Raw genomic sequence first — 27,027 nt, 5'->3', positions numbered from 1 at the left:
TGCATTTAATTTTAGAAAAAAAACAATTTCATTTGAGGAAAATAGTTCCATTTAATTTCAGCAAAACTTTTTTTATTGTGTTATATGTTGAGAAAAAAGTTGTATTCATTAAAAAAGGTATATTTAATCATATTTTATTTAAATAGAATAATATTAATATTATAACCCAAAAAATATTTTGGATATTAGAAGCCGGTGAGATAGTGAGCGCGGTAAAAAGTTTTTATTAATTTGAGAAAAAAGTTGTGTATAATTTTAGAAAAAAAAGTATTTTATCTAAGAAGAAATCAAAATGTAATTTGAGAATAATGTTGTACATCATTTTAGAAAATAAAAATATTTTATCTAAGAAAAAATTTGAATTTAATTTGAAAAAAAGGTGTATTCATTTTAAGAAAATAGTTATATTTTATCTCAGAAAAAAAAAATGAGAATAAAAAGTTGTCTTTTATCCGAGAAAGAAGTTGCATTTAATTTCAGAAAAAAGTTATGATTAATTTGAGGAAAAATTGGTTTAATTTGAAGAAAATTGTATATGTTTTTTGAGACATTTTTATTTAATTTGAGAAAAACAGCTGCATTTAGTTTGAGAACAAAGGATGTTTTAGAAAAAAAATGGTTTAGTTGAAAAAAATGTATATGTATTGTGAGACTAAATTTGTATTTAATTTGAGAAAAATAGCTGAATTTAATGTGAGAAAAAATATGTTTAATTTGAAAAAAAAATATTGTGATATAAGTTGTATTTATTAAAAATCTTTATGTAATTATGTTTAATCTAATTAGAATAATATTAACATTTTAACAAACAAAATTGGTGATATTAGAAGGAGATGAGATGCACTCCCTCCTTGCTCGCAAGTGTTGACGTGAGAAGGTTAGTGACCGGCGTAAACATTTTTTATTTTAATTTGAGAAAAAAACTTGTACATAATTGAAAACCATTGTATTTTATCTGAGAAGAAATTAGCATTTAATTTGAGAAAATGTTTTTGATTAAAATTTAAGAAAATAGTTGTATTTTATCTCAAAAAACTAATTTAAGAAAAAATTTTGTATTTTATCAGAGGGACACGTTGCATTTAATTTGAGAAGAAAAGTTCAAGTTGAAAAAATATATATATTTATTTTAAAAAGAAAACATTGTTTGGTTTGAGAAAAATAGTTTCATTTAATTTCAGAAAACAATTAGTTTAAGTTGAAAAAAATATATATTTTGAAACAAAATTTGTGTCTAATTTGAGAAAAATAGTTGCATTTAATTTCACATAATAAATTATCTTTAATTTGAGAAAAAAATAATAGTGTTTTAACTTGAGAAAAAAAGTTGTATTCTATAAAAGTATTATATATTTAATTCTATTTAGTTTAATTAGACTAATATTAACATTATAACAACAAATATTTTGTATATTAGAAGCCGGTGAGATGCTTGTGTGTTGACAAGAGAAGGTTAGTGACTGCTGTAAAAAAAACTTTTGTTAATTTGAGAAATAAAATTTATATTTAATTTTAACAAAAAAATAGATTTATCTCAGAAAAAAAAAAAATTGAGAAAAAAAAAGTCATATTGTATCTGAGAGAAAAAACCTGCATTTAATTTGAGAAAAAAAGTTGTACATAATAAAACATTTTTTTATTATATCTGACAAAAGTATTGCATTTAATTTGAGAAAAAAATGTTATGTTAAATTTGAAGAAAACATATTGTATCTCAGAAAAAAACATTTGAGGAAAAAAAAAATTTCCGAGTAAGAAGTTGCATTTCATTTGAGGAAAAAAAAAAAATGTTTAATGTGAGAAAAAAATAATTGTGGCATAAGTTGAGGAAAAATTTACATTTAGCTTAATTTTATAAAATCAAATATTTGTATTAGAATTCTAATACAAAAATATTCTGTATATTAGAAGCAGAAAATGGATGGATGGATGGATGGACTGAGAAGCAGGTGCACCTTCCACTCAGGGAACAGTGCTGCACTCTTAACACAAACAGCAACACAATTGGTATTAAAAGCATGACCTCCCACCTCCAGGATCCAGCTGCGCCTCCTGCAGGGCAACAAAGAAACAGCATATAATGATCAAGTCACCTTCAGTGTGACAGACAGGGGCGCATCTGGCAGTCTGCTCACACATGTGACACCTCCCCCGCCGGGGTCAAAGTTCATGAGAAGCCTTTTCTTCCTCTGCAAAATGACTGTGTTTGGGTTGCAGGCACAATTACAGCGTGGTCAACATTCTGACGGGGAAAACAAATTCAGCCAACATCTCGGAGAGGACGCCCCTGCTCAGGTTCCCAAAAGACGACAGGTGCGTCCTCGTTAGCCGCATGCAGTTATTACGTATCCGTACAGGTGAGACCCAAACCTTTCATAATCCAGACAAAGTTGCCTCTTTGAACCGGAAGTATAACCACAATATTTTTATTCCTTTAATTCATTTTGGATGAAAATTATTTGTCGTTTCAAATGGTGGTACTGTGTACGTGGGTTCCATCTAGTAATACGCCAAAGAATCACTTAATTAACTATTCAAATACAGTGTTACTGTTCAAACTGCATGTAACGTTACCATGGCCAAAAATCAATCAATCAATCAATCAATGTTTACTTATACAGCCCTAAATCACTAGTGTCTCAAAGGGCTGCACAAACCACTACGACATCCTCGGTAGGCCCACATAAGGGCAAGGAAAACTCACACCCAGTGGGACGTCGGTGACAATGATGACTATGAGAACCTTGGAGAGGAGGAAAGCAATGGATGTCGAGCGGGTCTAACATAATACTGTGAAAGTTCAATCCATAATGGATCCAACACAGTCGCGAGAGTCCAGTCCAAAGCGGATCCAACACAGCAGCGCGAGAGTCCCGTTCACAGCGGAGCCAGCAGGAAACCATCCCAAGCGGAGGCGGATCAGCAGCGCAGAGATGTCCCTAGCCGGTACACAGGCAAGCAGTACATGGCCACCGGATCGGACCAGACCCCCTCCACAAGGGAGAGTGGGACATAGGAGAAAAAGAAAAGAAACGGCAGATCAACTGGTCTAAAAAGGGAGTCTATTTAAAGGCTAGAGTATACAAATGAGTTTTAAGGGGTGAGACTTAAATGCTTCTACTGAGGTGGCATCTCGAACTGTTACCGGGAGGGCATTCCAGAGTACTGGAGCCCGAACGGAAAACGCTCTATAGCCCGCAGACTTTTTTTGGGCTTTGGGAATCACTAATAAGCCGGAGTCCTTTGAACGCAGATTTCTTGCCGGGACATATGGTACAATACAATCGGCAAGATAGGATGGAGCTAGACCGTGTAGTATTTTATACGTAAGTAGTAAAACCTTAAAGTCACATCTTAAGTGCACAGGAAGCCAGTGCTGGTGAGCCAGTACAGGCGTAATGTGATCAAACTTTCTTGTTCTTGTCAAAAGTCTAGCAGCCGCATTTTGTACCAACTGTAATCTTTTAATGCTAGACATGGGGAGACCCGAAAATAATACGTTACAGTAATCGAGGCGAGACGTAACAAACGCATGGATAATGATCTCAGCGTCTTTAGTGGACAGAATGGAGCGAATTTTAGCGATATTACGGAGATGAAAGAAGGCCGTTTTAGTAACGCTTTTAATGTGTGACTCAAAGTAAACTTGTTAAATACAATCTCTGCCCTACTGCATAGGTAGTACTTGGTGACAAAAGTTTGAGAACCACTGCTGTAGGGTGTCCAAACATTCTCCACTGAGGACCACACACTAAAAAATGAAAATATATGTTTTCTTTACTGTATAAGACTCCCCTCCTGTTTGGTACCAGGAACCATTAAGAGTCTCAGTCATATTTTTTTTTTTACATTTTCAAATGGATTATTTGATGTGAAGTAAGTACTCAGTGGCTTAGTGGTTAGATCAGGGGTGCCCATTGCGTCGATCGCGAGCTACCAGTCGACCGCGGGGGTGTGTCAGTCGATCTCCAGCCAGGCTTTTAAAAAACATAGACCTAAAAATGAGTGATCATCAATCTTCACCAAGACGTCACTTAAATGACATTCACGGTACCGGAGGGTCTTGTGAGATGACGCTGGCTGCTGCAAGATCATTATTATGAAAATATGACCGAGACGAAGGCGAGAAACACTTTTTATTTCAACAGACTCTCGCGCCGTACCTTCCGTCAAAACTCTAAAGGCCGACTGCACATTTCCTATCTTCACAATAAAAGCCCTGCTTCATGCTGCCTGCGCTAACTAAATACAGAGTCTCGGAAAACTGGCGTGCACAAGCGATCCCTCAGAAAGCTGGCGTGCACATCATTTGCGCACGCCAGCTTTACGATCATATTTGTACATATCGTACGTGCTGGTGTTGTTCTATTGTTGTTGTTGTTATTGTTGTGTTTGCTGTTGTTGTTTTTGTCTCTCTGTCTAATCCCCCTCTTATCCCCACAATTTCCCCCTCTGTCTTCCTTTTTTTTCTCTTTCTATCCCCTCCTGCTCCGGCCCGGCTGCACCAAATGATAATATAAATACATTTAATAAAGTCAAATTCAAATAAGGCAGCAAGAGAATGGGCATCTACATCAACTATATGATTTGCCTGAGAAGCTGGACAGGACAAAAAAAAAAAAAAAAGTGGTTATTGTGTCCACCTTGAGATCGGTAGTTTGTGAGTTCAAACCCCGGCCGAGTCATACTAAAGACTATAAAAATGGGACCCATTGCCTCCCTGGTTGGCACTCAGCATCAAGGGTTGGAACAGGGGGTTAAATCCCCATAAATGGTTCCCGGGCGCAGCACCGCTGCTGCCCACTACTCCCCTCACTTCCCAGGGGGTTACCAAGTGGATGGGTCAAATGCAGAGGGCACATTTCGCCACACCTAGTATGTGTGTGACAATCATTGGTAATTTAACTTTTAACTTTTTTAATTGGAGCCTTTAATGGGTCAATAATTCATAACAAAGATGATTTTGATTCATTATTATTTTTTGAGCAATGACAGTTTAAAAGAAAATCCCACTAAACTTCTTAGGTACCCAAAAGACTCCCACTCATAAAGTTGTTAGAAAAAAAGGTCATATATTATTTAAAAAAATCTCTAGATCAGGGGTGTCCAAACTTTTTGACTTGGCCGTTGTATGAGGCTGGGGGCCAATATATATATATATATATATAAATATATATATATATATATATATATATATATATATATATATATATATATATATATATATATATATATATATGAGATGAGGTGGTTCGGGCATCTGGTCAGGATGCCACCTGAACGCCTCCCGAGGGAGGTGTTTAGGGCACGTCCAACCGGTAGGAGGCCACGGGGAAGACCCAGGACACGTTGGGAAGACTATGTCTCCCGGCTGGCCTGGGAACGCCTCGGGATCCCCCGGGAAGAGCTAGACGAAGTGGCTGGGGAGAGGGAAGTCTGGGCTTCCCTGCTTAGGCTGCTGCCCCCGCGACCCGAGCTCGGATAAGCGGAAGAAGATGGATGGATGGATGGATATATATATCCATCCATCCATTTTCTACCGCTTATTCCCTTTTGGGGTCGCGGGGGGTGCTGGCGCCTATCTCAGCTACAATCGGGCGGAAGGCGGGGTACACCCTGGACAAGTCGCCACCTCATCGCAGGGCCAACACAGATAGACAGACAACATTCACACTCACATTCACACACTAGGGCCAATTTTAGTGTTGCCATATATATATATATATATATATATATATATATATATATATATATATATATATATATATATGTGTGTGTGTGTGTGTACATTATAAATAAAAAAAATGATGGATATATAATTAATTCAATTGGATTTTAATAGAATGTTAAAGTTTGACTCCTAACTTGTTTACTTCCGTGACAACCTTCTTAAAGTTTTGTAATTAATCAAGCAACTAAAATGTGCCAAACATGGATAAGTCTGTAGGGAGTGTTTTGCATTTTCCCATCATGCACTCTGATGGATTTGAATTTTGGATTTTTTCATTGGTATTTGGACGTTTTTTGTGATGTCCACAACGTTCAGGGAGCAGGTTGTGTTATGTGTGACCATGTGTGTTGACCTATAATATTAGTTGCATTTTTATTTTTGCACCATGACTAGGGAAGGTTGTTTGGATTGTGTCATATAAGTAAATGCCGTGTTATTATCTTAATGTGCTTTCAAAGGTTGTTGATCTGATTCCCTCACATTGTCCACAAGATTACAATAAATATATAACATTCAGAAACAAGTTGTTATTTATAGTTAATTTTTATTTTGGGTACTTCTCCCTCAGCATGAGCTACTTGACGGTGCACAACCCCAGCTTCTACGGTGGGGGGGAGCCCTGGGACAGCAGCGCCATGGACCTGGAGAGGCGGTACCGGCTGGGTAGCGAGGTCACCAGCCTGTCGCTGCTGCGCTCCAACTCGTCGGACAAGAGCGACGTTCTGGAAAACCTCAGCTTCAGCTTCAGGCTCACCAACAGCATCAAGTTAGTTCTCTAATTTTGCTGGTATACCTCAGAGTTAACTATTTTGTTACTTTTTTTATGCAAGCTAACATTAACACGCTAGCTTTTTAGCTCATGTTGCAGGTATACACCTCAGAGTCATTTATTTTGTTACGTCACACGTTATCTGTTAGTATGCTAGCTTTTTTTAACTAATTTAGCAGGTTTACATCTCAGAGTCAAATACATGTATTTTGGTATTTTATGTATGTCAACTTTTTGCTAGCATGCCAGGTTTTTTTATTTTTTTATTTTGCTTGTAGACAGCCAATAGTGATGTATTTTGTTCCATGAAGCATGTTGATGTTTGCACATGCTAGCATTTTAGCCAATTTTGGTATAGACCTTAGAGTCAAATATTTAGTTCATTAACATATGCTAATGTTGGCGTTCCAGCTCGTAAGCAAATTTTGCACTTCACATTCAAATATGTAATTATTTCATCATGTTAACTGTTAGCATGCTAATATTGGAAGGCTAGCTTTTTTTTTTAGCTCATGTTCCAGGTATACACCTTAGAGCAGGGCTGCCCATTACGTCGATCGCGAGCTACCAGTCGACCGCGGGGGGTGTGTCAGTCGATCTCGAGCCAGGCTTTTAAAAAAAATAGACCTAAAAATTAGTGATCATCAATCTTCACCAAGACGTCACTTAAATGACATTCACGGTACCGGAGGGTCTTGTGAGATGACGCTGGCTGCTGCAAGATCATTATTATGAAAATATGACCGAGAGGAAGGCGAGAAACACTTTTTATTTCAACAGACTTTCGCGCCGTCCCTTCCGTCAAAACTCTAAAGGCCGACTGCACATTTCCTATCTTCACAATAAAAGCCCTGCTTCATGCGGCCTGCGCTAACTAAATACAGAGTCTCGGAAAACTGACGTGCACAAGCGATCCCTCAGAAAGCTGGCGTGCACATCACTTGTGCACGCCAGCTTTCCGAGACTCTTATTTTGTTAGCGCAGGCAGCATGAAGCAGGGCTTTTATTGTGAAGATAGGAAATGTGTAGTCGGCCTTTAGAGTTTTGACGGAAGGGACGGCGCGAAAGTCTGTTGAAATAAAAAGTGTTTCTCGCCTTCCTCTCTGTCATTTTTTCATAATAATGAACTGGCAGCAGCCAGCGTCATCTAACAAGACCCTCGGGTGCCGTGAATGTCAATCAAGCAAGCTACGGAATTCTCCGCCAATGTTTTTCTTGTAAAGTGTATGGAAGCTGGATGAATTAGATGCCAAAAACCAACCACTTTCATGTGGTATTGTACAGAAAGGACAACTTTTTTTCTCCTCCATTTGAAAATGTGGGCGTTATCATCATTACTGTCTGATTCCAATCAATGCAAGTCATCAGAATCAGGTAATACACCAACTTATATTCTTGTCTTCGTGAAAGAAAGACATCTATATGTGTTACACATGCTTGTATTATCATTAAACACATTTAACTTGTTTACAAAAATGTCTCTTTCATAAATAAATAAATATAAATGATATATATATAAATGAGGTAGATCCCATCTAGTTGGTCAATTGAAAAGTAGCTCGCCTGCAGAAAAAGTGTGGGCACCCCTGCCTTAGAGCATTGGTGTCAAACTCTGGCCCCCGGGCCAAATTTGGCCCGCCGTTTAATATCATTTGGTCCTAGAGGTAAAATCAAATTAAGATTAGAGCTGGCCCGCCGGTATTATACAGCGGCGATGCCTCTGTAACACTGCATTCACCGCTGATACTCCTACTTTCCAACCCTCACGATTTTCCCGGGAGAATCCCAAATTTCAGTGCTCCTCCCGAAAAACTCCCGGGGCAACCATTCTTCCGAATTTCTCCCGATTTCCACCCGGACAACAATATTGGGGGCGTGCCTTGAAGGCACTGCCTTTAGCGTCCTCTACAGCCTGTCGTCATGTCAGCTTTTCCGCCATATAAAAACGTGCCGGCCCAGTTACATAATACATGCGGCTTTAACACACACAAGTAAATGCAAAGCATACTTGATCAACAGCCATAAGGGTCACACTGAGGGTGGCCGTACAAACAACTTTGACACTTTTACCAATATGCGCCACACTGTGAAGCCACACCAAACAACATAAACACAACAGAAGAAATACCCAGAAATCCTTGCAGCACTAAATCTCCCGAGACGCTACAAAATACATCCCCGCTACCACCAAACCCCGCCCTCTCCAATTTTTATTTAAATTTGATTTCATATGCCATTTATGTTTTTTAATAATTATAATTATAATTTAAAACTCGATTTTGCATGTGACTATAAAGTTATATAAGCCTTGCTTGTTTAATATTCAATGCAAAACTTGTTTGGGTCCCTATTAAAAGGTTAATTTATTCAACCTTGGCCCGTGGCTTTGTTCAGTTTTAAATTTTGGTCATATATTTTTTTACTTCACACGTTATCTGTTCGCATACTAGCTTTTTTTTTTCTGCCAATTTTTGCAGGTTTACATCTCAGAGTCAAATATTTTGGTATTTTATGTTGCCAACTTTTTGTTAGCATGATAGGTTTGTTTTTTGAAATTTTGCTTGTTTACACCCAATAGTATTTTTTTTGTTCCATGACGCATGTTAATGTTTGCACATGCTAGCATTTTAGCCAATTTTGGTATACACCTTATAGTCAAATATTTAGTTCGCTAATGTATGCCAAATGTTAGCATGTTAACATGCTAATGTTGGCATGCCAGCTCGTTTGCAAATTTTGTAGATATGTCCTTCAGATTCAAATAAGTAATTACTTCATCATGTTAACTGTTAGCATGCTCATATTGGAAGGCAAGCTTTTTTAGCTCATGTTGCAGTTATACACCTCAGAGTCATATATTTTGTTACTTCACACGTTATCTGTTAGCATGATAGCCTTTTTTTAGCTAATTTAGCAGGTTTACATCTCAGAGTCAAGTATTTTGGTATTTTACGTATGCCAACTTTTTGTTAGTATGCTAGGTTTTTTTTTAATTTTTTGCTTGTATACACCCAAGAGTCATATATTTTGTTCCATGACGCATGTTAGCATTTTAGCCAATTTTGGTTTACACCTTAAAGTCAAATATTTAGTTTGTTAACATATGCTGTATGTTAGCATGTTAACATGCTAATGTTGACATGCCAGCTCGTTAGCAAATTTTGTAGTTATGCACGTCAGATTCAAATATGTAATTACTTTATCATGTCAACTGTTAGCATGCTAATATTGGAAGGCAAGCTTTTTTAGCTCATGTTGCAGTTATACACCTCAGAGTCATATATTTTGTTACTTCACACGTTATCTGTTAGCATGATGGCCTTTTTTTAGCTAATTTAGCAGGTTTACATCTCAGAGTCAAGTATTTTGGTATTTTACGTATGCCAACTTTTTGTTAGTATGCTAGGTTTTTTTTTAATTTTTTGCTTGTATACACCCAAGAGTCATATATTTTGTTCCATGACGCATGTTAATGTTTGCACATGCTAGCATTTTAGCCAATTTTGGTTTACACCTTAAAGTCAAATATTTAGTTTAACATATGCTATATGTTAGCATGTTAACATGCTAATGTTGACATGCCAGCTCGTTAGCAAATGTTGTAGTTATGCACGTCAGATTCAAATATATAATTACTTTATCATGTCAACTGTTAGCTTGCTAATATTGGAAGGCAAGCTTTTTTAGCTCACGTTGCAGTTATACACCTCAGAGTCATATATTTTGTTACTTCACACGTTATCTGTTAGCATGATAGCCTTTTTTTAGCTAATTTAGCAGGTTTACATCTCAGAGTCAAGTATTTTGGTATTTTACGTATGCCAACTTGTTGTTAGCATGCTAGGTTTTTTTTTAAATGTTTTGCTTGTATACACCCAAGAGTCATATATTTTGTTCCATGACGCATGTTAGCATTTTAGCCAATTTTGGTTTACACCTTAAAGTCAAATATTTAGTTTGTTAACATATGCTATATGTTAGCATGTTAACATGCTAATGTTGACATGCCGGCTCGTTAGCAAATTTTGTAGTTATGCACTTCAGATTCAAATATGTAATTACTTTATCATGTCAACTGTTAGCATGCTAATATTGTAAGGCTAGCTTTTTTTTTTTAGCTCATATTGCAGATATACACCTCAGAGTCATATATTTTTTACTTCACACATGTTAACTGTTAGCTTTTTAGCTAATTTAGCAGATTTACATCTCAGAATTATACATTTTGTTATTTTTTTCAACTTGTTGTTAATATGCTTACTCTTTTTTTCAGATTTTGCAGCGATTCACCCACTAGTCATGTATTTTGTTCCTTGACGCATGTTAATCTGAGCATGCATTAACGTTACAATGCTAGCTTTTTTTGTGCTAATTTTGCAGATATGTTGTACACCTAAGAGTGGTATGTTTTGTTCCTTGACGCATGCTAACCTTAGCATGCTATTTAACGGGGTGATGTTGGTCTACGCTAATTTTGCTGGTATACACCTGTGGAAGTCGCTTCCTAGACACGGCACCGGAGCCAAGCGTGCAGGTTTAACGAGGTTTTTATTGATAATGTTGTCAACATTTCCAGTGAGGGTTGGACTCCGCCAAGGTTGCCCTTTGTCACAGATTCTGTTCATAACTTTTATGGACAGAATTTCTAGGCGCAGTCAAGGCGTTGAGGGGTTCCGGTTTGGTGGCCGCGGGATTAGGTCTCTGCTTTTTGCAGACGATGTGGTCCTGTTGGCTTCATTTGGCCGGGATCTTCAGCTCTCACTGGATCGGTTCGCAGCCGAGTGTGAAGTGGCCCAAATGAGAATCAGCACCTCCAAGTCCGAGTCCATGGTTCTCGCCCGGAATAGGGTGGAATGCCATTTCCAGGTTGGGGAGGAGACCCTGCCCCAAGTGGAGGAGTTCAAGTACTTTGGAGTCTTGTTCATGAGTGAGGGAAGAGTGGATCGTGAGATCGACAGGCGGATCGGTGCGGCGTCTTCAGTAATGCGGACGTTGTACCGATCTGTTGTGGTGAAGAAGGAGCTGAGCCGGAAGGCAAAGCTCTCAATTTACCGGTCGATCTACGTTCCCATCCTCACCTATGGTCATGAGCTTTGGGTCATGACCGAAAGGATAAGATCACGGGTACAAGCGGCCGAAATGAATTTCCTCCGCCGTGTGGCGGGGCTCTCCCTTAGAGATAGGGTGAGAAGCTCTGCCATCCGGGAGGAACTCAAAGTAAAGCCGCTGCTCCTCCACATCGAGAGGAGCCAGATGAGGTGGTTCACGCATCTGGTCAGGATGCCACCCGAACACCTCCCGAGGGAGGTGTTTAGGGCACGTCCAACCGGTAGGAGGCCACGGGGAAGACCCAGGACACGTTGGGAAGACTGCATCTCCCGGCTGGCCTGGGAACGCCTCGGGATCCCCTGGGAAGAGCTAGACGAAGTGGCTGGGGAGAGGGAAGTCTGGGCTTCCCTGCTTAGGCTGTTGCCCCCGCGACCCGACCTCGGATAAGCGGAAGAAGATGGATGGATGGATGGATGTTGTCAACAAAAGTTTTCTCTCCTAGTAAAACATGACTTTTCAGTCACGTTCGTATCCTCTCTCCCCTCCTGCTCCCGGCCGCTTACTGTTAAAGACAACAGAGGATTAGATTAACACGAACCACCTGTGAAATCTAATCACCTGCCAGTTGTGTCTCGCCGTCAGCACAGCCACGCCCCTGTCCGATGGTGCTCTGTCCTCAGCACCATGGACAGAGTTTTGCTCCTGCAGGCAGTGCTAGCTACATCTCCCTCCACAACACCTCAGAGTCAAAAACTTAGTTCCTTAACGTATGCTACCTGTTAGCATGATAATGTTGGCATGCCAGCTTTTTAGCTCATGTTGCAGGTGCACACCTCAGAGTTAAATATTTTGTCAAGCTAACTTTTAGCACGCTAACGTTTCTATGCTCAATTTTTTTTGTGCTAATCTTTCAGGCATGCACCCGAAAGTTGAATGTTTTGATACTTGACGCTATCTATAGTCAACATTTCATTCATTCACTTCATTCACATACATAATTTTTTGCAAAATTGCATTTTCCGGCACATAATATGATATTTGTTGTGGTTGCAGATGCTGCCTTAAAGTCTCCAAAGTGGCCATAATCTTCACTATTGTGGTCCTGTGCAGTGTAAGTATCACTAATGTGTGCAAATAAATACGAGCTAATCATAAGCTTTGTGATAGAATAGAATAGAATACACTGCAAAAAGTCAGCGTTCAAAAACAAGAAAAAAAAAGTACAAAAATGAGGGGTATTGTACTTGAACTAAGCTAAATTATCTCCCAATAGAACAAGAAAATTTGGCTTGTCTAGACTTTCGGAAACAAGTAAAATTAGCTAACCTCAATAAACCCAAAAATACCTTAAAATAAGTATATTCTCACTAATAACAAGTGCACTTTTCTTGGTAGAAAAAAAGAGACCTTTTTGCTCAATATGTTGAAAAATATTCTTCAAATGCTAGTGCCATTATCTTGACATAATGTTATGCGCTCGGCGTCATGATTTTTTTCCTTTAAGCTTGAAGTAAGAAATTATTACTTTAAAAAAGTAGTTTTATTGTTGTAACGGGGGCACTGGTGTGGTTTGTTTTCCCGGAATGCAAAGGAAAGTGACAGGACATGGCGAGAAGGTAAACACATATCAATCTCTTGCTATATAAAAGTGCAAACAAAAGGCGCGCACAAGGCGGAGAACAAACTTGGTTAAGAAAAAAAAAACTAGCACAAAGGCAGAGCTATGGGCATAGAAACGAAAGACACTAACTGCGGCATTAATAAACAAAAACATACTTGAGGTGACGTGAGCAGGGCAGCATGAACTATGACATGAAACAGGCATGAAACAGAGTGGTCATAAACAGGGTGATGACGCCAGAACGACCAACTGAAAAACCTTGCTTAAATAATAATGATAATGATATGAAACCAATGGGTCGCCATGGTGACAAAACAGGGGGGTGAAAAAACAGGAACTAATGGAGTCTTGAAGTAACGGAACATAATTAAATAAAACATGATCACAAGACATGACATTTATACTTGTGAATGTCGATGACATAGCTTTGCATTCTAGTTTCAAGCATGTTTTACTCAATATAGGACATCAAATCTCAGCTACAAGCTGTAATATCTTACTGAAGTCATTTAGGACCAAAACCCTTAAAACAAGTAAAACACTCTAATATAAAATCTGCTTAGTGAGAAGAATTATCTCATCAGACAGAGAATAAGCAACTATCACCCTTACTTGAGATATTTAATCATACTTAGATTTCATTTTTTGCAGTGTAGAAAGTACTTTACTGATCCCTGGGGGAAATTCAGCACCACTATAATAACAATAAATAATATAATATATATATATAAAATATGTAATATACAATACAAGAATAATATAAATATATTATACATATATTCTGATGTTCTGATGTGATGTTTCTAACCCAACAAGATGAAGACTAAAACAAGTTGCACTGCAAAAATTGAAATCTAAGTAGGATTAAATATCTCAAATAAGGGTGATATTTGCTTAGTTTGTGTCTGATAAGATAATTCTTCTTACTAAGCAGATTTTATGTTAGTGTTTTATGTGTTTTAAGGGTTTTGGTCCTAAATGATCTCAGTAAGATATCACAGCTTGTTGCTGGGATTTGATGACCTATATTGTGTCACGGGTGGGTTTACGCAGCGTGTTGCGAGGTTTGTTTCCCTGGTATGCAAATGGACTACTGCAGGTAAAAACATGATTTAATTATCCAATTAACAATACAAAGGCAAGCGTGCCTATCGCACGCGGAAGCTAAGGCAGGAAACGTACACGACTTACGCGGCCAAGCATGAGGCAAACAAGAAACTGTGGCACGAAACCAATAATGCTAGCGCCTACTGACTCGCAAAGGCAGGCTTAAATAATCGTCTCTTGATTAGAGGCAGGTGAGCGTCCCAGGTGAAACTAATACGCAACCAAAACAAACAAGAGTGCACAAAAAACAGGAACCAATGGAGTCAAACTAACAGAACATAACGAAAACATGATCCGGGCCACCTATACTGACATATTGAGTAAAACATGCTGGAAACTGGCTTCACGGTGGCAGAGGGGTTAGTGCGTCTGCCTCACAATACGAAGTTCCTGCAGTCCTGGGTTCAAATCCAGGCTTGGGATCTTTCTGTGTGGAGTTTGCATGTTCTCCCCGTGAATGCGTGGGTTCCCTCCGGGTACTCCGGCTTCCTCCCACTTCCAAAGACATGCACCTGGGGATAGGTTGATTGGCAACACTAAATTGGCCCTAGTGTGTGAATGTGAGTGTGAATGTTGTCTGTCTATCTGTGTTGGCCCTGTGATGAGGTGGCGACTTGTCCAGGTTGTACCCCGCCTTCCGCCCGATTGTAGCTGAGATAGGCGCCAGCGCCCCCTGCGACCCCAAAAGGGAATAAGCGGTAGAAAATGGATGGATGGATGGAATAATATAAATATATTATACATATATTCTGATGTTCTGATGTGATGTTTCTAACCCAACAAGCTGAAGACAAAAACAAGTTGCACTGCAAAAATTGAAATCTAAGTAGGATTAAATATCTCAAATAAGGGTGATATTTGCTTAGTTTGTGTCTGATAAGATAACTCTTCTTACTAAGCAGATTTTATGTTAGTGTTTTACCTGTTTTAAGGGTTTTGGTCCTAAATGATCTCAGTAAGATATTACAGCTTGTTGCTGAGATTTGATGACCTATATTGTGTCACGGGTGGGTTTACGATAATTAAACATGATTTAATCATCCAACTAACAAAACAAAGGCAAGCGTGCCTATCGCACGCGGAAGCTAAGGCAGGAAACGTACACGACTTACGCGGCCAAGCATGAGGCAAACAAGAAACTGTGGCACGAAACCAATAATGCCAGCGCCTACTGACTCGCAAAGGCAGGCTTAAATAATCGTCTCTTGATTAGAGCCAGGTGAGCGTCCCAGGTGAAACTAATACGCAACCAAAACAAACAAGAGTGCACAAAAAACAGGAACCAATGGAGTCAAACTAACAGAACATAACGAAAACATGATCCGGACCACGTATACTGACATATTGGGTAAAACATGCTGGAAACTGGCTTCACGGTGGCAGAGGGGTTAGTGCGTCTGCCTCACAATACGAAGTTCCTGCAGTCCTGGGTTCAAATCCAGGCTCGGGATCTTTCTGTGTGGAGTTTGCATGTTCTCCCCGTGAATGCGTGGGTTCTCTCCGGGTACTCCGGCTTCCTCCCACTTCCAAAGACATGCACCTGGGGATAGGTTGATTGGCAACACTAAATTGGCCCTAGTGTGTGAATGTGAGTGGGATTGTTGTCTCTCTATCTGTGTTGGCCCTGCGATGAGGTGGCGACTTGTCCAGGGTGTACCCCGCCTTCCGCCCGATTGTAGCTGAGATAGGCGCCAGCGCCCCCTGCGACCCCAAAAAAGGGAATACGCGGTAGAAAATGGATGGGATGGGATGCTGGAAACTACAGTATCAAGTGTTGTAAAGCTGTGTCATCAACACTCACAAGTATAAAACTACTTTTTTAAAGTAATAATTTCTTATTTCAAGCGTGTAAAAAAAAAAAAAAATTGTGATTTTGTCAAGACTAGGACTTTGGTGCGGTTTGTTTTCCCGTGGTGCAAAGTGACTGAACCGGACACGACGTGAAGGTAATGACAACTTTTAATTAATCTATCAAAAAGTGAAAACAACTGCGATGAGGTGGCGACTTGTCCAGGGTGTACCCCGCCTTCCGCCCGATTGTAGCTGAAATAGGCACCAGCGCCCCCCCGTGACTCCAAAGGGAATAAGCGGTAGGAAATGGATGGATGGAAAAAGTGAAAACAAAAGGTGTTCACAGCGGAGGTACAAAACTTGGCTAAGAAAATAAAAAACTATTACTAAAACATAAACTATGGACATGAAAACATGAACTAAAAAACTCACTAAACTGAAGCTTGAATAAACAAAAAAAACTTACAGGGCAAGAAAGGAGCAGCATGAACTATAACTCAGCGTGTCAAGAGTGCAGAGCATGAATGTGATGTCGCCAGGCTGACTGCCTGGCAACTACAGGCTTAAATGGTGCTGTGGTGATTAACAGGTGCATGAATCCAAATGAATCAGGTGCATGACATGAGGACAGGTGAAAATTAATGGGTTGTCATGGAATCAGGGAGTGAAAAAACAAGAACTGACGGAGTGCAAAAACCAAACAGAACATAACCAAACTAAACATGATCACCAAGACATGACAGACTTTGACACAATTGTGTCTCACAATAACACAGACAACAGCCAAATGGACTTTGCTGTTTTATTTTCAATAGAAACAATATAAAATACGTACTGATATAGCAGTACAGTTGGTATTAGTGAGAATATACTTATTTTAAGGTATTTTTGGGTTCATTTATGTTAGCTAATTTGACTTGTTTTGGAAAGTCTTGACAAGCCAAATGTTCTTGTTCTATAGCCAGATAATTTTGCTTAGTTCAAATAAAATACCCCTAATTCTTGTATTATTTTTTTTTCTTGTTTTCGAACACTGACTTTTTGCAGTGTGAAAGAAGCTAATTATGGAAAACGAATAAAGAAAAAATGCACCAAAAATTAGACCAAGAAAACAAATGTATTGTGTTTCCAGCTGTTCTTCAGCATGTATCCAGATCGAGACAACCCTCATAGGATGCTGGCCGTGTCTTCCACCGACAGCTTCTGTATCCTCTTGAACGCCATCTTCACCGCCAAACAAATTGTGGAATCCCAAACGAACATTCTCTGCCTTCTACAAGAGATATTTTCTTAACGCGCCGCTCAGCGATGAACCTGACAGATTTCCGGGACAACGCTCTGCTGAAGCTGCAAGTGGGAGGCCCTTTCGCCGGAGGGATGGTGGACCTCGCCAACCAGGAGTACGTCCTGGTCCAGGTGGAGCAGACCGATCCGCCCGGCCAGCGGAGGAGGAGGACTCAGCAGGTGACGTCTGCAACGTAAAAGGAGCGCTTTTAAGGGTTTGGTGTCCTTGTTTACGGGTTGTTGTTGTTTGTGCACAGGTGGCTTACAACTGGACCATTCCTCTGAACAGTGAGCAGAGTGACCAGGTGTTGCTGACCAGAACCTTTGAGATGCTCAGCAGGTATGCAGACTATAGCATTGACTAGAATTAACAACAATGTCATTGAAGTTGCTGTTTTTTCTTCTGTATTCGAGGCCCCGGAAATGGGCGAGAAAATCCCCGTATTTTTGCATGGCCAAAATTGTTATACATCCATCCATTTCTACCGCTTATTCCCTTTTGGGGTCGCGCGGGGCGCTGGCGCCTATCTCAGCTACAATTGCCACCTCATCGCAGGGCAATGTTATACACTATATTGCCAAAAGTATTTGGCCACCTGCCTTGAGTCACATATGAACTTCAAGTGCCATCCCATTCCTAACCCATAGGGTTCAATATGATGTGGGTCCACCTTTTGCAGCTATTACAGCTTCAACTCGGGGACGGCGTGGCGCAGTGGGAGAGTGGCCGTGCGCAACCCGAGTGTCCCTGGTTCAAATCCCACCTAGTACCAACCTCGTCACGTCCGTTGTGTCCTGGACACTTCACCCTTGCTCCTGATGGGTGCTGGTTGGCGCCTTGCATGGCAGCTCCCTCCATCAGTGTGTGAATGTGTGTGTGAATGGGTAAATGTGGAAGTAGTGTCAAAGCGCTTTGAGTACCTCCATCCATCCATTTTCTACCGCTTATTCCCTTTCGGGGACGCGGAGGGCGCTGGCGCCTATCTCAGCTACAATCGGGCGGAAGGCGGGGTACACCCTGGACAAGTCACCACCTCATCACAGGGCCGCTTTGAGTACCTTAAAGGTAGAAAAGCGCAATACAAGTACAACCCATTTAACTCTTCTGGGAAGGCTGTCCACAAGGTTGCGCTGTGTGCTTACAGGAATTTTCCACCATTCATCCAATAGCGCATTGGTGAGGTCACACACTGATGACTGGCTTTCAGTCTCCATTCTAACTCATCCCAAAGGTGTTCTATAAGGTTCAGGTCAGGACTCTGTGCAGGCCAGTCAAGTTCCTCCACACCAGACTGTGTCATCCATGTCTTTATGGACCTTGCTTTATGCACTGGTGCAAAGTCATGTTGGAAGAGGAAGGGGCCCGCTCCAAACTGTTCACACAAGGTTGGGAGCATGGCATTGTCCAAAATATTTTGGTATCCTGGAACATTCCAAGTTTCTTTAACTGGAACTAAGGGGGCCAAGCCCAACTCCTGAAGAACAACCCCACGCCATAATTCCTCCTCCACCAAATTTCACAATGCAGTCTGAAATGTATCGTTCTCCTGGCAACCTCCAAACCAGGAATATTTAGGAGCGAGGAAATTTCACGACTGGATTTGTTGCACAGGTGGCATCCTATGACAGTTCCAGGCTGGACATCACTGAGCTCCTGAGAGCGGCCCATTCTTTCACAAATGTTTGTAGAAACACTTTCCGTGTCTAAGTGCTTGATTTCATACACCTGTGGCCGGGCCAAGTGATTAGGACACCTGATTCTGATCATTTGGATGGGTGGCCAAATACTTTTGGCAATATAGTGTATATTGGAGGTCCCGGAATATGACATTTCATTACTGGATCTCTAGCGCCACCTTTAAAATGAGCAAAAATTAGACCCTCCTTCCAGTTTCATGTATCGACTCAAATATCGCAGGAGACGTCTATCATGACGGGACGCACATAAAAAGACTCAGGAACCCATACCTGAAAACAGAAAGTTGTCCATCTTTCATTTTTCAGCGGAAAAAAGGGGTTTTACTTTACCAAAGCCCTCCAAGGGACTTTGACCAAATGAGTCACGGTTAAAATGACAGATAATACACATATAGGCGATGATACATTGTGAATACATTCTTCCTACACCATAAGACGTGTGTGTGACATGGCACCAAACTTTGCTTTGATGGCTTTTGCCCATTTTGTTGCAAAAAAAAAGGGGTCGAAATTTTACAAACTTTTCCTAGGGACTTTGACCAAAGAAGTCACAATTAAAATGACCGATAATCAGAGGTGGGTAGTAACGCGCTACATTTACTCCGTTACATTTACTTGAGTAACTTTTGGGATAAATTGTACTTCTACGAGTAGTTTTTATGCAACATACTTTTACTTTTACTTGAGTATATTTATAGAGAAGAAACGCTACTTTTACTCCGTTCCATTTATCTACATTCAGCTCGCTACTCGCTACTTTTTTTTAATCGATCTATTAATGTTTGTTTTGGTGAATGACAGAGCTTCAAAGTAGAATCTACGCATGCCTGCGTTTCACCAATCACATGCAGTCACTGGTGACGTTGGACCAATCAAACAGAGCCAGGCGGTCACATGACCCGACTTAAACAAGTTAAAAAACGTATTCGGTTGTTACCATTTAGTGGTCAATTGTACGGATTATGTACTGTACTGTGCAATCTAATAATAAAAGTTTCAATCAATCAATCAAAAGAGTAAAGGAAAAAAGACACTTTTTATTTCATCCGTACTTCCCGTCACAAACCTAAAGACTGATCGCACAGTTCCTGTCTTCACAATAAAAGCGCCGCTCCATCGCGCCTGCGCTAACAAAATAAGAGTCTCCGAAAGCCAGCGCAAACAAGCTAGCAAGCCACGGAGTTTGCCGCCAATGTATTTCTTGTAAAGTGTATAAAAACGAATATGGAAGCTGGACAAATAAGATGCCAAAAACCAACGACTTTCATGTGGTATTAGACAGAAAAGAGGAACTTTTTTTCTCCTCCATTTGAAAACGTGAACGTCTGATTCCAATCATTGCAAGTCATCAGAATCAGGTAATACACCAATTTATATTCTTGTTTTCATGAAAGATAGGAATCTATATGTTAAACATGCATGTATATTCATTAAAACACCTTTAACATGTCAACAAAAACGGCAAAAATAAATAAATATAAATCATATACTGTATATATATATATCCATCCATCCATCCATCCATTTCTACCGCTTATTCCCTTTTGGGGTCGCGGGGGGGCGCTAGCGCCAATCTCAGCTACAATCGGGCGGAAGGCGGGGTATACCCTGGACAAGTCGCCATCTCATCGCAGGGCCAACACAGATAGACAGACAACATTCACACTCACATTCACACACTAGGGCCAATTTAGTGTTGCCAATCAACCTATCCCCAGGTGCAATACATATATATATGTATATATATATATGATATGTGTGTGTATAAATGATTTGTGTGTGTATGTATGATATGTGTGTATGTATATATGAGGTAGATCACCTCGACTTGGTCATTTACTAAGTAATTGATAAACGTTCAAAAACTTATTGGGGTGTTACCATTTAGTGGTCAATTATACGGAATATGTACTGTACTGCAATCTACTAATACATGTTTTAATCAATCAATCAATCAATGAATTCCTACTGAGGCTATGGTGCTGTTAAGTTATTGTGGCTCAATGTGCCATTTTTTTCATTTTATTTTAATGTACTATTATTTAATATATAATATTGTTTTAGTTGCTTAAGAGATATTCCTGGCTCTGAATTTGTTCATTGCTATTTTTATGTTTTTGTGCATTATTTGTTGCCGTAATCAGGTTACTCATCAGTTACTCAGTACTTGAGTAGTTTTTTTTCACAACATACTTTTTACTTTTACTCAAGTAAATATTTGGGTGACTACTCCTTACTTTTACTTGAGTAATAAATCTCTAAAGTAACAGTACTCTTACTTGAGTACAATTTCTGGCTACTCTACCCACCTCTGCCGATAGTACACTTACAAGTGATGATAGATTGTGAACACATTTTTCATACGCTATGAGACGTAGGCGTGGTATGGTGCCAAACTTTGCTCCAATGGCTTTTGGTCATTTTGCGGCAAAAAAAAAAAAAGGTTGTATTTTATCAAAACTCTCCTATGGACTTTGACCAAATAAGTCGCAATTAAAATGACTGATACTACACATATTAGCGATGATAAATGGCGAACAAGTTTTTCACACGCCGTGAGATGTGGCCGTGGTATGGCGGCAAATTTTGCTTCGATGGCTTTGGGCCATTTTTCGGCCCCAAAAAAAAAATGGTCGTAATTTTAAAAACTTTTCCTACGGACTTTGACATAATAGGTCACAGTTAAAATTACCGACAGTACACTTAAAAGTCAATCAATCAATCAATCAATCAATGTTTATTTATATAGCCCTAAATCACCAGTGTCTCAAGGGGCTGCACAAACCACAACACAAACCACAACGACATCCTGGGTGGAGCCCACATAAGGGCAAGGAAAAACTCACCCCAGTGGGACGTCGGTGACAGTGACAATGATGACTATGAGAAACCCTGGAGAGGACGGCATATGTGGGTCATACTTTACCAAACCCCTCCAAGGGACTTTGACCAAATGAGTTGCGGTTAAAATGACAGATAATACACATACAGGGGATGATAAATTGTGAATTAATTCTTTCTACACCAGGGGCGCTCACACTTTTTCTGCAGGTGAGCTACTTTTCAATTGACCGAGTCGAGGAGATCTACCTCATTCCTATTTCCATCCATCCATCCATTTTCTACCGCTTATTCCCTTTCGGGGTCGCGGGGGGCGCTGGTGCCTATCTCAGCTACAATCGGGCGGAAGGCAGGGTACACCCTGGACAAGTCGCCACCTCATCGCAGGGCCAACACAGATAGACAGACAACATTCACACACTAGGGCCAATTTAGTGTTGCCAATCAACCTATCCCCAGGTGCATGTCTTTGGAAGTGGGAGGAAGCCGGAGTACCCGGAGGGAACCCACGCATTCACGGGGAGAACATGCAAACTCCACACAGAAAGATCCTTATATTTATTTATTTATGAAAGAGACATTTTTGTTAACAAGTTAATGGTGTTTAATGATAATACAAGCATGTTTAACACACATAGATTCCTTTCTTTCATGAAGACAAGAATATAAGTTGGTGTATTACCTGATTCTGATGACTTGGATTGATTGGAATTAGACAGTGGTGCTGATAACGTCCGCATTTTCAAATGGAGGGGAAAAAAAAGTCCTCCTTTCTGTCCAATACCACATGAAAGTGGTTGGATTTGGCATCTCATTTGTCCAACTTGCATACTCGTTTTTAAACACTTTGTTATGAGAGTAGCATATGTGTGTGGCCCTTTAATGTCTGGCAGCAGGTGAGTGACGTCAGTGAGTGTGCGGGTGGGCAAGCAAGTGAGAAAGCGGTCGCTGAGGGCGGGGGAGAAATACATTGGCATCAAACTCCGTAGCTTGCTAGCTTGTGCACGCTAGCTTTCTGAGACTCTTATTTTGTTAGCACAGGCAGGATGAAACAGGTCTTTTATGGTGAAGACAGGAACTGTGCAGTCGGTCTTTAGAGTTTTGACAGTAGGTACGGAGTCTCTAGAAATAAAATGTGTTTCTCTGCGTCCGCCCTGTTAGTGATTTTTTTCTTAAATATGAGCTCCCAGCAGCCAGCGTCATCTCACAAGATCCTCGGGTGCCGAGAATGTCAAACAACTGACGAAAGTGAAGTCTTGGTATGATTGATGATTGCTCATTTTTATGTCTATTTTTTAATGCCTGGCTTGAGATCGACTGACACACCCTCCGAGATCGACCAGTCGATCGCGATCGACGTAATGCTCACCCCTGGTCTACACCATAAGATGTGGGTGTGACATGGCACCAAACTTTGCTTTGATGGTTTTTGGCCATTTTTCGACAAAAAAAAGCGGTCATACTTTAGGACTTAGACTTAGACTTCCTTTTTATTGTCATTCAAATTTGAACTTTACAGCACAGATAAGAACGAAATTTCTTTACATACTGTAAGATCATGGTAGTGCACGATAAAAAAAGCAATAAGGTGCATATATAATTAAATAAATATATATAAATAATATTTAAATATATATATAAAACAAGTGGAGGAGTTCAAGTACCTAGGAGTCTTGTTCACGAGTGAGGGAAGAGTGGATCGTGAGATCGACAGGCGGATCGGTGCGGCGTCTTCAGTAATGCGGACGTTGTATCGATCCATTGTGGTGAAGAAGGAGCTGAGCCGGAAGGCAAAGCTCTCAATTTACCGGTCGATCTACGTTCCCATCCTCACCTATGGTCATGAGCTTTGGGTCATGACCGAAAGGATAAGATCACGGGTACAAGCGGCCCAAATGAGTTTCCTCTCCCTTAGAGATAGGGTGAGAAGCTCTTCCATCCGGGAGGAACTCAACGTAAATCCGCTGCTCCTCCACATGGAGAGGAGCCAGATGAGGTGGTTCGGGCATCTGGTCAGGATGCCACCCGAACGCCTCCCTAGGGAGGTGTTTAGGGCACGTCCAGCTGGTAGGAGGCCATGGGGAAGACCCAGGACACGTTGGGAAGACTATGTCTCCCGGCTGGCCTGGGAACGCCTCGGGATCCCCCGGGAAGAGCTAGACGAAGTGGCTGGGGAGAGGGAAGTCTGGGCTTCCCTGCTTAGGCTGCTGCCCCCGCGACCCGACCTCGGATAAGCGGAAGATGATGGATGGATGGATGGATAAAACAAATAAATATATATAAATGAATAAATAAATAGATTACTGTACAGATAAATATATTGCACTTTTTCAAATGTGTCCACGTTTATGGATGTATGTGATATTGTCTTTTTTATTCCAGCGAGTTAATCAATTTTGGGGGGAGTTGAGGGGATAATTTAATTATGATGCGTTCAAGAGTCTTACGGCCTGAGGGAAGAAGCTGTTACAGAACCTGGAGGCCGCGGAACCTCTTTCTAGAGTCCAGCAGTAAAAACAGTTCTTGGTGGGGGTGGGAGGAATCTTTGCAGATTTTCTGAGCCCTGGTCGGCCAGCGGCTTTTTGCGATCTCCTGGATAGGAGGAAGAGGAGTCCTGATGATCTTTTCCGCCGTCCTCACCACTCTCAGGAGAGACTTCCAGTCTGAAGCATTGTAGGCTCCAGTCCAGACAGAGATGCTGTTGGTCAGCAGGCTCTCTATAGTGCCTCTGTAGAATGTGTTGATGTTAACTCTTCCCCGTCAGGACTTTTACCAAAGGAGTCACGGGTAAAATTTTAGATTTTACATATATAGGCAGTAAGTCGAACACATTTCCAGTGAGGGTTGGACTCCGCCAAGGCTGTCCTTTGTCACCGATTCTGTTCATAACTTTTATGGACAGAATTTCTAGGCGCAGTCAAGGCATTGAGGGGTTCCGGTTTGGTGACCGCAGGATTGGGTCCCTGATTTTGCAGATGATGTGGTCCTGATGGCTTCATCTGGCCGGGATCTTCAGCTCTCACTGGATCAGTTTGCAGCCGAGTGTGAAGCGACCGGAATGAGAATCAGCACCTCCAAGTCCGAGTCCGTGGTTCCCGCCCGGAAAAGGGTGGAGTGCCATCTCCGGGTTGGGGAGGAGCCCCTGCTCCAAGTGGAGGAGTTCAAGTACCTAGGAGTCTTGTTCACGAGTGGGGGAAGAGTGGATCGTGAGATCGACAGGCGGATCGGTGCGGCGTCTTCAGTAATGCGGACGTACCGATCCGTTGTGGTGAAGAAGGAGCTGAGCCGGAAGGCAAAGCTCTCAATTTACCGGTCGATCTACGTTCCCATCCTCACCTATGGTCATGAGTTTTGGGCCATGACCGAAAGGATAAGATCACGGGTACAAGCGGCCCAAATGAGTTTCCTCCGCCGTGTGGCGGGGCTCTCCCTTAGAGATAGGGTGAGAAGCTCTGCCATCCGGGAGGAACTCAAAGTAAAGCCGCTGCTCCTCCACATCGAGAGGAGCCAGATGAGGTGGTTCGGGCATCTGGTCAGGATGCCACCCGAACGTCTCCCTAGGGAGGTGTTTAGGGCACGTCCAACCGGTAGGAGGCCACGGGGAAGACCCAGGACACGTTGGTTAGACGCCTCGGGATCCCCCGGGAAGAGCTAGACGAAGTGGCTGGGGAGAGGGAAGTCTGGGTTTCCCTGCTTAGGCTGTTGCCCCCGCGACCCGACCTCTGATAAGTGGAAGAAGATGGATGGATGGATGGATGGATGGATGGATGGAGACGTAGGTATGGTATGGCGCCTAACTTTGCTCCGATGGTTTTTGGCCATTTTGCGGCGAAAAAAAAGGGTCGTACTTTACCAAACCCCTCCAATGGACTTTGACCAAATAAGTCGCAATTAAAATTACTGATACTACACACATTAGCGAAGATAAATTGCGAACAAGTTTTTCATACGCCGTGAGATGTGGCCGTGGTAAGGGGTCCTACTTTACCAAACCCCTCGGAGGGACTCTGACCAAATGAGTCGAGGTTAAAAAGACAGATAATACACAAATAGGCAACGATAAATTGTGAATAAATTCTTCCTACACCATAAGATGTGGGAGTGGTACGGCACCAAACTTTGCTCCGATTGTTTTTGGGCATTTTTCGACAAAAAACAGGGTCGTACTTTAACTCCTCCTCCTCTGGACTTTGACCAAAGGAGTTACAGTTAAAATGAAAGATGATACATATATAGGCGATGATCAATTCTGAACAAATTGTTCTTACGCCATGATATGTAGGCATTTTGGCCATTTTTCGGCAAAAAAAAGGGGTAGTACTTTTACAAACTTTCCCGGGGGACTTTGACCAAGTAAGTCACGGTTAAAATTACAGATACTACACATGTAAGCGCGGATGAATTGTGAACACATTTTTCATACGCCATGAGATGTGGGAGTGGTAGGCCGCCAAACTTTGCCCCGATGGGTTTTGGTCTTTTTGCAGCGAAAAAAAGGGGTCGTACTTTTACGAAATCTTTCTTGGTACTTTGACCGAATGAGTCACAATTAAAATTACAGACACTACACATATAGGCGATGATAAATTGCGGTAAAAAAATTAATATGCCATGAAATGTGGGCGTGGCATGGTGGCAAACTTTGTTCCGATGGTTTTTGGCCATTTTGCAGCAAAAACAATGGGTCATACTTTAACGAACTCCACCTAGGGATTAGGTACAATTAAAATGATCGATACTACACATATAGGCGATGATAATGTGCGAATTGTGGAAGTTTTAAAAAAATGGACAATTAATTTTGAATGGGGAAAATGTCCCTGAAAACTGGGAATTTCTGGAAATCCAGATATTTTTTATATTTGTTAAAAAAGAGCACACAATTTTGAACATGCTGAATATTTTGGATTTGGAATGGTTTGAATCGGATGAAAAATGTGGTAGTTGTGTAACTTTGAAAAATGTCATATATTTATTTAAATGGGAATTTCCTGGAAATTTGGGAATTTCCCGGAAATTTGGGAATTTCGGAAAACTGGGAATTTAAATAAAGTGAAGTGAAGTGAATTATATTTATATAGCGCTTTTCTCAAGTGACTCAAAGCGCTTTACATAGTGACACCCAATATCTAAGTT

General features: G+C 40.9%; 1 protein-coding gene across 1 annotated transcript in view; it reads left to right on the top strand.

The window, feature by feature from the left end:
* Positions 1-27,027, top strand: part of oca2 (oculocutaneous albinism II) — a 145,281-nt gene that overhangs the window by 21,295 nt on the left and 96,959 nt on the right. Inside the window, exons 3-8 of the mRNA XM_061888337.1 lie at positions 2,218-2,313; positions 6,300-6,497; positions 12,603-12,660; positions 17,201-17,273; positions 17,375-17,532; positions 17,610-17,692. Of these exons, the coding sequence (XP_061744321.1) occupies positions 2,218-2,313; positions 6,300-6,497; positions 12,603-12,660; positions 17,201-17,273; positions 17,375-17,532; positions 17,610-17,692 (666 nt within the window). The remainder of the gene's footprint in view (positions 1-2,217; positions 2,314-6,299; positions 6,498-12,602; positions 12,661-17,200; positions 17,274-17,374; positions 17,533-17,609; positions 17,693-27,027) is intronic.

The sequence above is a fragment of the Nerophis ophidion genome, linkage group LG26, assembly GCF_033978795.1.
Source record: "Nerophis ophidion isolate RoL-2023_Sa linkage group LG26, RoL_Noph_v1.0, whole genome shotgun sequence".
Classification (NCBI taxonomy): Eukaryota; Metazoa; Chordata; class Actinopteri; order Syngnathiformes; family Syngnathidae; genus Nerophis; species Nerophis ophidion.
The sequence above is the reverse complement of the archived record's forward strand: the minus strand, read 5'-3'. Positions and strand labels throughout refer to the sequence as shown.